The sequence below is a fragment of the Boleophthalmus pectinirostris genome, unplaced genomic scaffold, assembly GCF_026225935.1.
Source record: "Boleophthalmus pectinirostris isolate CB_2022bp ecotype Guang Dong unplaced genomic scaffold, ASM2622593v1 HiC_scaffold_12, whole genome shotgun sequence".
NCBI lineage: Eukaryota > Metazoa > Chordata > Actinopteri > Gobiiformes > Gobiidae > Boleophthalmus > Boleophthalmus pectinirostris.
Genome location: NW_026571018.1, coordinates 20,218,398 through 20,235,341, shown reverse-complemented (window position 1 = coordinate 20,235,341; position 16,944 = coordinate 20,218,398). Strand labels below are relative to the sequence as shown.

The window sequence follows — 16,944 nt, the reverse complement described above, 5'->3', positions numbered from 1 at the left end:
TGCCTTAGAGTCTGTATAAAGTTTAAATAACATTATATATTTATTTATTTATAATGATTGTAATAATCATGATTACACCGATTAACCGTTGCAGTCCTATACTTGCTTTAAAAGTAACCTACATAAATAGCTTGTTTCTAGTTATCAGATGAATAGAAATCATAGTGCCTCGGAAAATGGCACATGAGCCGACAAAATGAACTTGCAAAAATAATTTAACAAGGACAAAACATGAGAAAAATGGTGTGAGGTGGATACAAAAAACAACAAAAAACAGTTGCCCTGCCCCCTCATCGGTCTCCAGGGAACCAGGGATTATGGAAATGTAGGAGAGAGAGAGTGACAGACAGTGAGGAAGAGGAGCAAGCGACGAAGGCAGACGGAGGCGCGCGATTGGTAGAACAGTCAAACATCAAGCGTGATACAAATATTCCTACAGCAGACTTGAGACCGGGGAAGAGACAGGAATGTGACTCAGGAAACTCTGTATCAGGAGAATAGCCTGTAGATCGCATTTTCATTTTTTTTTTTTCCAACATGTAGATCTCGTTGCATCGGCTCAGATCTCTCTCATGCTCCTCTTTTGAGATTCGAAAACAGGCAACTTTTTATTTTTGGAGAAGGCAAAGAGATGCTGGTGAGATGTGGAAAGGTACGTTTTTCCATGTTATTAAATCTGACAAAGACAAAGTGGGAGTGAGCTATTCAGTGGCTAGCACAGATCTGACCAGACAAAGCTATTTAACTGAAGAAATTGAACAAAAAGGAAATCTGTAGTTTGAAACCAGTAGTGTTTTGATGAAGTTTTCAGATCTGGCTGTGTCTATGTAAACAATATCAAAGCAATATGTGTGTAATGAATCTGTAGGGATGCCATTTAAATTGTCTTGAAGCAACAGTTGAATTGAAAGCCATATTCTCAAGCCATAAGAGGAAACATTAACAACAACAAAATAGAATGTATTGTGTGTTAAACTAAATAGTGTAGTTTTGAGATGGTTTGAGAAAAAGCACATGTAAAAATTGCTGTAAAAGACCCATATTTTGCCCTATTGAGACTCATAGAGGAGCATCAGGGTGCGTGAACTGGTTTAAACTCTTAAGTGCTTCCTGAAACACTTTGCAAAGGGGGTCATTCCCGCAGTCGGACATAAAGACTGAGCATGCAGTGAGGGCTTATCGATTTGGACAGAAATTGAAGTTGAGCTGTAGGTGTCCGGCAGGTGTTTGAGACAGGCGCAAACGACAGGTGCTGGCAGAATCAACCATGGCGTTCACCTTCGCGGCCTTCTGCTACATGCTTACCTTGGTACTGTGCGCAGGTCTCATCTTCTTCGTAATCTGGCAGGTGAGTAGACTTCCCCCTCTATGCCAATGTCAATTTTATTTCTATAGGGCATTCACAAAAACACAAGCTGCTCAAAATGCTTCACACTACTGGACAATAAATGATGAAACAGCATACAAAGCTAGTGCAAGATCATACATAAGGCAAGTACAAATATAAAACAAAGTTGAAAGCCAAAGCTAAGAATTGTGTCTTAAAGGAGATTTCCAAAACTCATAAAAGAGACTTAAGCAGCTCTGATGTGCAGAAAAAATTAAACTGACATTCTTCCTTTAAACTCAAAACGCTTTTTCACTCCTACATAGGCAGACAGGCACCTGCTCCTACGCACACTTAGAAAATAGACACCTGCCTAAGGTGTCAAAGCACAACAGGAATCAGAAATCAGATTTTCACCTGTTTCATGTATATATATCCACTATATACTGTATATATGTAAATATGTAAGATGTTGCGGCACCAGCTTTCTACTATAGAACTTTTAATACTGTACAGTTATAATAAGGGCTAGGTTGTATGAAAAAATAAAAGTATCAGTATTTTTTCTCATATTGATTCAACCAGTGTAATTCAGTCTCACTAAAATAAATACAAATGGCTTTCACTATTCAATTCTTGAACTAATCAATACAGACTTTTAATCATTAGCAACAGGAACATACAAAAATAATCAACTTCCTTCCTCCAAAATCTGAACTCTTCTCTAAACCACATGATGTTACTATAGACTTCTCATATCATTGTAAACCCAAGCATATCACTGACAATCAGACATGACTGAATCTCGATCTTGATTAAAATTAGATTAATTGCCCAGCTGTAAGTATAATTAACTAGGACTGAATGCTTTGGACCCCACAAAACAAACAAAGTGATTAATAATAGGATCCCTTTTTTTTGGCTATAAAGAGTCCCTCAAACAAGGCTAAGGCAACACAACTGTAATGAGCACAGGGACGAGGATAAGCACAGTGATAATAAATCCTGGCCACAGACTGGACGCGTTTGCCACCGGCCTTTTGAGCACAATTTGCACAGCGCTCACCAGAGACCCCTGTGCTACGAGCATCTGATTACACAGGCTCTACAAACATGAAAGCATCGATCTCTCACCTTTAACATTCCTCAAACACATCTCTGAATAATGTACCAGCAAACAGGAGCAGAATACTGGACTAATGGAAGTGGTGGGACTCCATACTGTGAGTCATTGTGCCACAGAGATGAGACTGTCTGCTCCTCATGACACTCAACGCTTATCAAACTCTAGATTTCCCTCAGTACCCCGTCTGCCCACCCGAGTACAGCACCCCAGTTCCTGCTGCCTTCGGCCAATCACAGCGCTCCCTCACTGCTATAGTAACCATGGAGCTCGCTGAGGGGCTCACCAGGTCTCCATGGAAACTGCATCTGTTTACAAGTGAGCGATGCGTGAAGCCGATGAGTGATGGCTGTATATGTCGGACTGCAGGAGCGATTACTGTGATCAGACTCTGCTGCTCACTTATCTGTGCACGAGAAGCCTCTAAATGAGCTGTCAGAAGCATGCTGCTTTAAAGATGCTCTCATGATGCACTCAGCAGGTGGGCTAAAGCTAGTCACTGTTACTTAGACTAAAGCCATTAAATTCTTGTTAGCAGCAACATACGCCACCATCTGAATTGGCCAAGGTTCTCAACAGTATCAAATATCAGATACTAATTGATGCTAAAACTAGTGGTGAAACGGCATGCTCAGTTGAGTGTGTGATTTCAATATAGAAATCAATAAATAGAACATAATTAGACTTTTCCTAAACAGTTTTACAATGAGCAATGATAAAGTGATATTACTTTATGTGATGTGAAAATGTTTAGTTTAAAAATAGCATTTTATATTCGTGGTATTGAAACTCCTACTCCTTAGAATTGAATTGAAATGTGCAACAATACTAGAAAATACACTTCTGAACACCACAAATAAAATAAGTTTGCTCATTTTTGTTTTTATTTCCCCTTTGTATTGTACGTTAAAATGTGCACTTCATTATGTTACTAAATAGAACAATAAAAAACAAAAAAACCCAGGCTGTCGAGGTAATCTCCCTTTTATTGGTTTCAGATCATTGCATTTGATGAGCTCCGCACAGACTTCAAAAACCCGATTGATCAGAGCAATCCCACCAGAGCGGTAAGAAGCCTGTTCACGTCTTTACTTTTAAGAGCCACAGGAGACAGGGAAGACCCAGTATTTGTGAACGAGATTTAGTACAACCATAAACGGCACACGGAATGATAGGAAGTCTCACAGCAAATCTCGTGAGTTTAGACATGACACACTCCACTACACACACTCTGAGTCCCAACTGAACAACTGATTTAATGCAACAGCTGTGCAGGTACACTGTGTAACTTTATTGTGTAGGGTCTGCCAGCTGCTTGTTTCTCTAGAAAGTTCCACAGTATGGCATTAATCGTATCTATCATGGAGACAAGCAAGTGAAGACATCACGGCAAATTACAGGTCATATCCACTAGCTCGCTTATAATAACAATGCATGCTTTTCAAGATATTGCTTTAACAGTAAAACATTTGTACTTGAAAAAATGCTATTAATTTAATGTCATACTGTGGAACATTCCAGGCAAAGCAATAACATTTCCATGGAAACAAGCCATTGGCAGACACCCGCACCGCAAAGTTACATAATGCACATTTAACTCAGCTTTCAACACAGAATGGATTTGTTTAGATAATTGTTTGGAGAGATTATCGCCAGCACAAGGGCAGTTAGTGGACATCTGTTCTGTGATTTTGCAGCAGGAAAAACATCAGTATTCAAAAAACATAATTACTTTCAGGAAGTGGCAATTTTTTCCTTCAACATTTTAGCAGAGTTTGCTGTTCTAGTTCTATTATTATGATCGTGCATCTGAAGTGCAAAGTAAGAGTGGTGAGGAGTGAGAGGAGACTGTGAAAAAGAGGGGAGTCCACACATAGGCCTGTCACGATAACTATTTTTGAAGTGCGATATATCACTGAAGAATATATAGACGAATTGACAATTGAAACAAATGTATGCCACTGACAAAATAATCATGACAAGAATTATCCCCAAAAAAACTTCTCTAAATGTATAATATAAAAACACAAACTGCAATAAATAAACTGCACAATGAAACACTTTCGTAGTTTGTATCTTTTCATGTGTTTCAGACAAACAGTTCTGTCCTGATTTGAAGGACTTCGTGAGGAGCTTTGCCCATTCAAAAGATGTTTTATTTGAATTGCAATGGATAATGGTGGCCACAGCTTGAAACCCATGAAAAATTGATAATTCCATCTATTATATAGTGAACGATAAGTTGATAGAAATTATTGTGACAGGCCTATTCACACAGCGATGATATATTGCAGTACTGATATAACAATACTGGCTGACAAAATAATAATATGACAACAAACTAAATTTATAATTGCAATGCCACAAAGCATCTCCATCAGACAGAAATGTACTGTTTTTTGGGGTTTTTTTATGTTAAAGGGGCAGATTTGTTTATTAGCTTTTAAATTACTTTTGGTTTAATCCAGGTTTTGTCTATGTTCTTTATTTTACATTTTCACAGAGTCTGCATAGAAAGTGAAAGCATGTATTTTAGGTATAATATAACTGAAATGATTGTGTGTACTAAAATATCATAAAGGTGCACTGTGTATTTTTTCTGGAAGAGGCTTGTTTCCATGGAAATGTTGTTGCATTGCCTGGAATATTCCACACTTATTTTCACTTGCATTTATTGAGTTACAGACAAGTGTTGGGGAGTAACGGATTACATGTACCGGGATTACGTAATCAGAATACAAATTATGAGTAACTGTATTCAGTTACAGTTACTGTTTCAGTGAGTGGTAATTGGATTACAGTTACTTTCATTGAAATAAATGGATTACATGGCGGTATTTTCCGGTTTTCACATTTTGGGCTAAACCAGGACTAAAACAGGACTAAAAGCAGGACTAAACCAAGACTAAACCAGGACTAAACCAGGTCTAAAACCAGGACTAAACCAGGTCTAAAACCAGGACTAAACCAGGATTAAACCAGGTCTAAAAGAAGGACTAAACCAGGTCTAAAAGCAGGACTAAAGCAGAACTAATGCAGGACTAAAACCAGGCCTAAAACCAGGACTAAATCAGGACTAAATCAGTACTAAACCAGGTCTAAACAATATGACACCTAACAGTAGAGTGAACATAATTTAAGGCAGCAGTGATCTCATATAGAAATCATTTTTCTATCAATAATATTTTTTATATGCTTAAGTAAAGAATGGGTTTTTTATTTTCTTTTAGCAGACAATTATGTTATGATTTCCTGGTCTTTGCTTCTCTATAGCAAACAGTTGCTTATTCATGGAGACTTGGGCTCAACAGAGAATTTGAAGAGAATGAGAATTTTCAGGACATGGTTGGTACATTCATGTAGTTTTAAAAAGCATAAGAATATCAAGTAAATCCAAAGTAAACAGATTACGTTACTCACTTTAAGTAATTTAATGGATTACGTTACAAACTACATTTTGGGGTATGTAATCTGTAATCTGTAAGGGAATACATTTTAAAAGTAATCTTCCCAACACTGGTTACAGATATTTTACATTTCTCAAAAATACCTTGAAAAACTTGCTTTCTTATTGTGTGCAGGGACACCTTTTCACAAGTCAGACTTTTTCACTTGGTCTGGTGCTGTCACATGCATGTTTATATGGAGATAGATAAATTTAATGCCATACTGTGGAATATTTTAGGTAATGCAATAACATCTTAACACCCTCGACCAGAAAAGTTACACAGTTCACCTTTGAGGACACTAATATTGCAGTGTATGACAGTCACGCCGCATATCATGACAGACGGTTGTTTGGTTTGTCCACACAACCATTTAGCAGCCTGCCATTTCACTAATTGATTTGATGATTAATCCGAATTAGAGTTGATTGATTGTGAGTCACTTCCTGGAGTGGTGCTACACACAGTAACAACAGTTTTTCTCTAAAATTACTACAGCACATTACAGAGAAATACTGCCCACCTTTTCTTAAAATTTTGGCTGGTAGATAATAGGCCTTTATATCAGTGTTTCCTTACAAGGGCTACAGGGACAGAGAATGATTTCATGTTTTAAGAAAGGTGGACTTTAATAGTGTTTGAATATAAAACATTCTTTGAAGTATATAACAATCTTAATATGATTTTTGTAGGATCATTTATGAACTAGTATCTTTAAAAGAAAAGGTTATGAAGTTTTAACCAGTAGACTTATAATATCTAAAGAAACACAAAATAAGAGTGTGAGGCAAAGCTTAGAGAGAACTTAATACAAAATAGACCTGGGAAAAACTTTCATCTGAACTGTATGAAGAAATATTGCTTTATAATACATTAAATGGAACTACAATATCTGTCTGTCTGCCTCTCTATCTATCCATCTATTCTTCATTTTCTGGCTGCTAGAGGATAAAGCTTTAGATCAGCGAGTGACATAAAAACCACTGCTTCATAATAGATTCAGTGGGACCCAGTCTGTACATTTAGAGACGTGAAACAGTGAGCAAAGAGAAAATTGGTGCCATAAATAAACAGAAAGTGTGAAGAAGTCAGACTCTGGAGGCTGCAGGCTGGAGATTGAGGGCAACAGCCACTTTGAGGTCGCTTTGGGAGTTCATAAATTCATAAACACACTCACTCACTGCATGTAGACCAGGCTGAAGGGGGCACGAACGCTGGGTACATATCTCTATGGTGACGAGGGAACTTCTGTGCAGAGGTGGAAAGTAAATAATTACAAATACTCACATTACTGTAGTTGAGTAGGTTTACTATGGATCATGTTTTACTTTTTTGAGTTGATATTTTAACATGTATTTGTATAATTATAGCCATGCAGTTGTGTGTCTTGCTGATGTCTCTGCTCCTTTCTTCACTGACACACAGACATGACCTGTTCTGATCGGCCAGATCTTAAAGAATCTGCAACTTGTGTTTTCAAACAACTTAATTCATGCTAACAAGTAATTTGACTTTAACAAGTTTGACTTTAATGTCTACTTCATATTTTATTTAAGGGTGCATTGTGTAATTTTCCTGGTGGGGGTTCAGTCACCATGGAGATGTTATGGCTTTGTCTGATATGTTCCACGGTATGTCATTAAAGTTATCGAAAGTGCATTTGTTCAATTACAGATATTTTCATAACATTTTAAAACATACATTCTTACTGTGAGCAGGGTCACCTCCCCCACAGACCTGAGCTGTAAATTGGCCTGGCAGCATCTCTTTCTTGCCTCTGTGGAGATAGATATGTTTAATGCCATACTATGGAACATGGGACCAAGCAACAGGCGAGGTACTACACCAGAAAAGCTACACAGTGCACCTTGAAGTAGAAGTTTGGCAGGATGACTTGAATGTAATGTTGTAATACTTGAGTATATTTTTAGCATGTATACTTTTACATGAGTAAAAATGTTATTTATTTTTTATTTTATGTATTTATTTTTCCAGTACTGCTTCCATGTTAAGTCACTGAGGTCTAATCACCCATACATGTGTTAATTACCTAGTTCTTAGTTTAGATGTCTTAATTTAAGGAATCAATATTCTGCAGCTAACACTATTGTTTGGGGTCAGTCAGTGAATGCAGCACAAGATGAAGAGCTTTAATTTCTAGCACCGATAATGGAGCCTGGTGTTATGGTCCACAAGAGATTCACTGTAGTGTAGAGCAAATAACAAGGGATTGAGCCTGGACTGTCAACTGGGCTGTTTATTGGTGCAGCACAGATCAGTTAAAGCAGAGCAAATCAAATGTTAAATCACTATATTGATATAACACACAAATGGGCATTACTTGGTGGGTTGTTTTCCACTTACTCCCGTGCACAATGTATTTTATGTATAGTCTAGAAATTCTATTAACTACTTATATTCTATTACTACTACTGCTGCTTATTTAGTGCATTTATGGATTTCAGACTTTTATCCATTCAAGAGATATAGTATTTTGTTTTAAATTTAGTTAAATGCTATGCCAACGGTTTTATTGTTTTATAATTTGGAAACCCAAATATAATATGAACAGACATAAAGAGCTACAAAAATGTGTGTGCATTTAAATGAACTGTAAAGCTTAATGAACTGTATTTAACCCACATAAACAACTGCAGTTGTATTACTTAAAAGAAGATAGCACACACTTTAATGAAACTATTATATAATATGTAGTTATTACTTTCTCATATTCACATTTGCTCAGAGCTTTAAAAAGCTGAAAAAAAACCTGAAATCATAAGCTGAGAGACTAAGTATTTAAAATAAATACAAAGTGTCTCCACTGACTATACATCTATACATCTCCCTCACAGAGAGAGAGGATTCTGAACATTGAAAGAATCTGCAACCTGCTGCGTCGGGTGAGTAATGCTGTTTGTCACCTGATGTATGAGGATGAGGAGGAAGAGGAGGAGAGGGATTTCACAGCAGTCTGACCACTCGCCTCTGTAACCACTGTCATCGCCATGACGCATCATAGCCATTTCACATGTTCTCCATTTCAGCTGGCCCAGCCCCCAGCTCTAAAGCTCTCATGCTGCTGTCTCTGTCCATCCAATCTAGAATAAACCAACAGCTGCAGGAATGACTAATAAACACGATCTATACAGAGGAACTATGGGTTTTGTAGGGTTTTGTAGACTTATACACAGGTCTATGCTTGCCTATGCTATTTCCCCTGTCATCCCCTTCTCATTTCTTTTCATGTTTTGTGTCTCTGTGTTAACACAGATACATACATCATTTTGCCCTGTGATTTGAGACTTCTATTGTTGTAGATTTTCTTGTGTGGTAGAAACTATTGTGTATTTCCAGTTGTCACCGCTCCACACCATAGGTGAGAATAGTGTTTTCCTTGTGTTTTAAGTAGTAGCTCTTATGACAATATGTAAGTGTCTCTTTGGCCAGAGCTAATTTAAACTGTGTTTGTGTGTGCTTGTGTGTGTGCTCTGATTACAGCTGGTAGTACCCGAGTACTCAATCCACGGCCTGTTCTGTCTGATGTTCATGTGTGCTGGAGAGTGGGTCACACTCGGCCTAAATATCCCTCTGCTCTTCTACCATCTGTGGAGGTAAGTGCTGCCCCAGAGCAGAAGTGCAACCTCTCACACACACATCCCAGTAAAGGTACTGTACCTCACCTCACCTTAACCTTATCTTTACTCAACTTAAACTAACCTTAACTTAAAGGGCCCATATTACACTCTTTCCTAATCTGTTATAATGATGTTTTCTCATCAAAAACATACCTGGAGTTGTGTTTTGTTTCATTCACACATGTTTAACACACAAATCCTGCATTTAGATTAACATTTGAGTTCTTCTCTCAAACAGAAAACACTTTGTTCCACCTTGTGATGTCATGTTGCGATACAGGAAGTGCTTCACTGTGTTTTTAAACTTGAAAACTGCCACTACATCCACAAGGTGAAACAGATCATTTTGAGTTTAGGAGATGTATACAGACTAAAAATAAAGGGTGACTGAAACATGTGTGAATAGAACAAAACACAACGCAGGTATATTTTTAAGGAGGCAATAACATTATAACATGTCTTAGAGCTCACAAGAGACAATTTTGTGTAATATAGGATCTTTAACCTGTATTAACTCAATTTAACCTTACCTTAACCTTTTCATTTGTAGGTTTTTCCACCGGCCGGCGGACGGGTCAGAGGTCATGTATGACCCTGTCAGTGTGATGAACGCAGACATCCTGAACTACTGTCAGAAAGAGTCCTGGTGTAAGATGGGCTTCTACCTGGTGTCCTTCTTCTACTATCTCTACAGGTGAGGCTGCTTTATAACTATTAGCAGTGACTGTTCTAGTTCAAAATCACACTGCTGCACATTTGCAAAAGTACTTGTGAAGTTGCTAAAACACAGATATTCAAACACATTACACTTGTCTCTCTTTCTCTCTGTTCTTGTTTTTTGTATCTTGGCCTCAAAAGTATGGTCTACGCTTTGGTGAGCTTCTAATAAACCACCAATCTGGAGAAACACGGTACATTTTGTAAGACCGAAGAATGAATGGAGCCAAAATGCTGTATTTTTCAGTGTATTATTCCCATCTATTGGTCTGGAATTCCCTGCGGACAATGAAAATGTGATGTTGACGCCTCAGCTATACCACTTTATCCTAGACATTGGCGTTGACAAGTCTCAACCCAGTTCAGATGGCTTCAAAAAGACATACAAGGACTATTTGTGTTGCCTTTGATCCATAATGTTAATTTACAATACTTTTGAAGGGCTGGAGATTTGCCATGCTGCTCTTATCAACCCACTCGCTTAATTCACTGTGAATCTCCAACACATAGGAGCTGACAACTACAATATACTCTGTATTCTGTGACTTTGTACATGTTTACCACTGACAGTTGCCTCTATCAATAAAAACAATACTTAGGCTGTGTGTTAGGGTCTTTAAATGTATAAAGAAATCTCAAAGTCTTTGGGCAAATTCAGGAAAGAACACAAAATATGGCTCAGAATAATATTATAACCACAAAAAATAACTATAATGTTACAATCATCCAGGAACTACACCTGTGAAAGAAACAGCAAGAGACCATTTTGTTCTGAAAGCAGGAAAACATGGGATAATATAAAGATATTACAACGCCCATTGTAGGGCTGCACTAAATAATCAGAATATTATTGATGAATACATGGATGAATTAATAAAGCAGGATCTGCTAACTGTACTTGATCAGTCCTTCTGTTAAACTGCACTGAGACCTTTGACTGAGACACAAAGGCCACTGAGAAGTGCAGTGTAAATGTTGTTGCAACAAAGCTTGAATTTCCCTTGGGATCAATAAAGTATCTCTCTCTAATAATAACAATAAACAATCGTAATCATATTGTGATAATCATAATCGTTATCTGGACTACACAGACTCTAGGACACATGGCAAAAGACGTTTGATGACAAAAATATAACATTACACTTAAGTAACTAATAACTATTCTCATTTTTGTCAATATTACACTTTATTCGCAAATATTCTTATATTCTATTATGTCATCTAGAAGTTTTCAGTCACCATATTTGAACCTTTAATAAAAAATATTTAATTAGTTGACCAATCATTCAACTAATCAAAAAAATATTCTAACTACTATAATAACCATTAGTTTGCAGGCCTACACAGAAGACTGCATGCGGGTTATAATGTTATGTCTGATCTTAAAGTGGCCATTATATCTCCCTTATTTTATGCTATGAGAGATCACTCAAATGGAAACTTAATTGTAGACTTCACCCTACACGAGTAGACTTGTCCAAAGATCTTGGAACATTTTTTCTTCTTTGTGCCAAATCAAAGCTTATTTAAGACTTAATATAATTATGCTACTTTGAATTTGGTGGAATGTTTTTTTTTTTTTCTTTCAGAGCTACTAATTGCTGTTTTATCTCTAGTGTACAGGGATCGCCTTATTCTTCTCTCCAGTGAAGTTATCTCATTTGCATTTATGCTATAGTCATTTTAGCATAGTATTTCTTCTTGGTAGAGTTTGAGGTTCAATATACAGTTATTATGTACAATAAGCAATTGAAACTAGCAATGTTAATCCTCATGAGACATATCGATGCAGTGTTTTTAAGTCTGTGGTATCTGTGTTACTGTTATGGTTGTTAAAGGTGCACTATGCAGTTTTTCTGGTGAAGGTCAGTCACCTGCTTGTCTCCGTGGAGATATTATTGCTTTGCCTGGATTGTTCCACAGTATGGCATTAAACACATTTTTATACTGTATTGTGTCATATTATCAGTGACACATGATTTCTAAATATTTACAGCATATTTATGTTTTTTACTGAAAAACATACATTTATTTTGTGAGTGTGGTCATGCTCTCACTCAGGCCATGTAACTTGGCCTAGTGGTGACATCTGCTTGTCTCTATGGAGATAAATAAGTTTAATGCTTTACTGTGGAACATTTCAAGCATAAATAACATCTTCATGGAGACAAGAAGGTGGCAGACCCTCCACCAGGAAAGTCACACAGTACACCTTTATCTCTTATTTCAACAAACATGACCGCAATAGTGTCCTGAACCTTTCAAAGCCATTCTCAGCATTTGTATGAAATCATATATGTTTTTTACCATTGGAAGTTAAAGTAATATAAGTGGACAGAGGATTGAAATGCAGTGTCAGTAATAATCAACATATAGTTATAACAAAAGGCCAGGATTACAATTTTGGTCCTAAGCAGCAGCATTTAAACGGAACTAAATAAGAGTTATTTTTAATTTGCATTGATCTTTCTTTTTTTAAATGCTTAGAAGTATAGTGTAGCAATATGATGCCCATAGAAGTACTCATCAGAATAGTCTGCAAGTTCAGTTTTGGATAGCACTGATGTTGGCCTTGTTATTTCTGGGACCATTTGGCCCACTTTTGTACATCGAGATATGTTGTAAAAACAGTACTGCCTTTCCAATAACTTTTTGAAACTGCAAAAAGTGTAATAGTCTGATGTATTTTTAGATAGATCTGTCACTGCCAACTCAATATCCTGAAGTTATTGTTAAAAATATGTTAAAATATATATTAATAACCACATATCAAATACTGTGTTATGATACTACTTTTAAGACATTATCATCAAGCTGCCTTTATATAACTGCTTAAAGTCTCACATCATTTTTGACAGAAACATCTGGCACTCCACAGAAAATTAACTGTACCCAATTAGGAAAGCTGTGAGAAAGCTTTGAAACAACCCTCCCTTCGTTAATATGCCTTTATGTCAGTTAATGCTAATGAACTCTTAGCTAACTGTCATTCTCGCTTAACAAAGCCAACTTCAACTGAGTAACAATTCTTTTATGTATATTTTGTGCCAATATTGCTAAGCTCAAAGGACACTGAGACCTCAAAACTAACTGAGTGTGGACAATCACAATTAAAGCACATGAGGGGAACTTATTTGAATGTCATAACATAAGAGTTTTAGACGATTGTATTTATTGTCTTTTATACATTTACCATTACTGTACAAGTCAATCAATATGTGTTCATTTATATTTAACAGCCTACAGGTGTACAGTTAATAAAGTATTCTAATAAAATCGAATGGCAAAAATCACCACGAGAGAGATTCTTTTTCCCTGTTTGTAATGGGCAGTGTTGGAAAGTAGCTAAATACATGTACCGAAAATGCATATTCTGAATACTAATTTTGAGTTACTTTTTCATTTGGTGGTATTAATATAGTTAGTTTTCTAAAATAAAAGGATAGAGATAATTGAACAGGCAATTTTGGCTTGACTATGAGTGAGAAAAAAGCAAACAGAGCTCTTGTAATGTATGTGTGTTTATGATTTTACCTTCTCTAATTAGTTAAGTTAAAGGTGCATTCTGTAACTTTCCTGGTGGAAGGTGCCCCAAATATTTTTTATTGCTTTGTCTGAAATGTTTCACAGTATAGCATTAAACCTTTCTATATTCATGGAGACCAAACCAGACCAAGTTACAAGCCAGATCAGTGGAGAGGCGACCCCACTCACAGCCAGTATGCCAGTTTTTCAAGGTATTTTTGAGCTATAAAAAGCCGTAAAAGCTGTTTAATGTCATATTGTGGAACATTCCAAGCAGAGCAATGACATATACATAAAAACAAGCAGGTGGACCCCCAGTCAAAATTTTTACATAGTGTACCTTTAATGCAAAACAAAAAACAAGCTATTTGTAATTATATATGATGATTTTACACTATAATGTAAATCCAACTCGGTTTAAAAGTATTCACAGCATTTTGATTGGACCATGTAATTTGTGCTAATTTGTGTATTCAGTATTTTATAACTAAATACGTTTTCAGTAAATAAGTATTCTTCCTAATACTGGTAATAGATCAGTTATTGGTGCATTTGGTACATTTGCCTGTAATTCCTGGCCAAGTTCAAATAACTGGGAACCCGAATGGAGAGGGGGACAATTTGCCACCAGCTAAAATGGCTCTGAAAGGCAGCTGCATTCAGAAGTGGCTGCACCAGGCACAAAAAGAGCAAAATTACCCATTGACGATAGAAGATAATAATCTATAGCTACCTTCTGCAAATTATCTTCTGAAATTACAGCACTGATGCACATTACACTGCTTAACAAAACTCCAGTTGGCAGAAGCTCACTCGAAGCTGAGAAAAATCACCAATAGAAACGTTACTAATTTTAAGATTGTGAGGTTACACTTTATCATAATTAAACAAAGTTAACCTTGATAAGACATGAAGACTTACTTTTTAATGATGAAATAGTTTATTAAGAATGAATCAGGCTTTGTGACAACTTAATTAATTTTCTAACCTTGTACTACTTAAGTTTTCAGATGGAAGGTCCTCTACTTGTCTCCGTGATGATGATATTACTTTGCCTTGGGTGTTTCACAGAATAGCATTAAACATATCTATATGGCATTTATTCAGTTTGGTGTTTTATTGCTAAAATAAAATCCTTAAAAAGCGTACATTGTCACTGACCAGGTCACCTCTCCACAGATCTGACTTGTAACTTGGTTAGGCACCGTCACATACTTGTCTCCATGTTTATAGATATGTTGAATCCCAGTGTCATACATTCCAGTCAAAGCAATCACCATAGAGACAAGTACTCACATGTACCATGTAACTTTTCCACCAGAAAAGTTACATAGTGCATCTTTACAGGATATTACTTCAATAGCAATGTCCAACAACTACGACAAACAGGTAACACTAATACACAGGGTTCAATAGAGTACAATAGGGCATTGTTTCCCAAAGACTGGGTCGTGACCCTCAGGTGGGTCGCAAGAGATTTTTTGGGGGGTCACCTTATCACAATCTGCATGTCTGTCTGCAATATACAGTTCTGACACTGATCTGCGTGTTGCACTCTCCTCCTGCACCTTGGACTCATTACAAATGTTGAAATGTTAAGACGTGTTTTGTTAAATTTCTAATTTTGTAATTTTTTTTACTTTTTTACTATTTTATTCCAATATTGCTGGTTCAATTGAATGGTGAAAAATACTAATTGTTCAAAGAGACACAATCAGTCAGTCAACAATAAAATATCTTAATTAAGATTCAATAAAGGTCAAATCCACCTTTACTTTGTGATTTATGAATAATGTCTATTGACTTGGGTCATGACGTTTTGTGACTTTTAAAATATGGGTCCCCAGAAAAAGAGTTTGGGAAACACTGAAGTAGGTTATACACTGCGTACAATAAGTTACTACACCAGAATCATTCTTACTAAACTATTTGTAAATTATGAATTAGCCTTTCTTTGTGCTTTATTAAAGGTGAATTGTGTAACTTTTCTGACAAAAATATCCATGGAAACACTGGAATGTTTCACAGTATGGCATTAAACCTTTCTACTTTTCAGATCTATGGAGAGGCAGTCCCGCTCACAATCAGAATGCCTGTTTCTCTAGATATTTTTGAGATATAAAACCACCTATGTAAGGTAGAGCTGTTTAATGTCATACTGTGGAACATTCCAGGCAGAGCAGTGACAAACCCTCCACCAGAAAAGTTACACAACATACCTTTAAAGCTAAATAAGTAGTGTAGTTATTATAAAATGCAATCCTTCTTCATTTCTTTGAAGGTAAAATGGTTGCGTACCACTCCACTGGGACTCATGTGTGACATTTGTAAGGTACTGGCAGGTTATCACTTTGTCTATGTAATGATCTGGGCAGAAAACAGAGCAACAAGCATAGACTGGCTTCAAGCTGGCAACAGTCTCCCCCTCCACTCGTACTCTCAAAAGGACGTATCATTCTCCCGCTGTCACCATGGAAACAGAATTGTGTTAGAATCCTGTTGACTCATTCCGAGGAGCGTTCATCCAGTTCAGTACATTTCGACACACTTGGACTTATCAGTACCACTTAAGAATAACTACACTATTTACAACCTTATAGAACATGGAGAAAGAAAATGAAGAATTCATTATGAGCAAATAGTTTATTAAAATGATTCAGGATTAGAAGATTCTTAATGAAGGGGTTACGAGTTTAGATAATATAATAATTAAGTAATTTCTAACCCTGAATCATTCTTAAACTATTTCTACATTATGAATTAAAGGTCCTATATTACACAAAATTGACTCCTGTGAGCTTTAAGCCATGCTATAATGCTGTTACCGTCTCAAAAACATACCTGGAGTTGTGTTTTGTTTCACGCACACATGTTTTGTGATGTCATGTAGTGGTAGTTTTCGAGTTAACAGCTTCTACCTTGTGTCTGGGCAATTCCAGGGCTGAAATTAGCCAAATGATTCAAGTGAGGGTGTATGGAGTTTAAAAACACAGTGTTAAAAACAGAGTGTTTCCTGCTTGAGAAAAGAGCATAATTAAACGTGTGTCAGTGAAACAAAAACACAACTCAGGGTATGTTTTTGATGACGAAACAACATAGCAGACATCAGAAAATAGGTCTTTTATCCAGCTCTGCTGTGTTAATTAATAAAATGAACATCATCACATG

At 36.6% G+C, this 16,944-nt stretch overlaps 1 protein-coding gene across 1 annotated transcript; it reads left to right on the top strand.

The window, feature by feature from the left end:
• The first annotated feature begins 541 nt into the window (after positions 1-541).
• Positions 542-13,519, top strand: cnih2 (cornichon family AMPA receptor auxiliary protein 2). The gene is made up of 7 exons (XM_020930307.2): positions 542-652; positions 1,224-1,348; positions 3,449-3,517; positions 8,752-8,799; positions 9,398-9,510; positions 10,085-10,228; positions 10,393-13,519. Exons 2-7 carry the CDS (start codon positions 1,268-1,270, stop codon positions 10,418-10,420), a joined length of 483 nt encoding a protein of 160 aa, XP_020785966.1. The 5' UTR covers positions 542-652; positions 1,224-1,267; the 3' UTR covers positions 10,421-13,519.
• Positions 13,520-16,944: the final 3,425 nt, after the last annotated feature.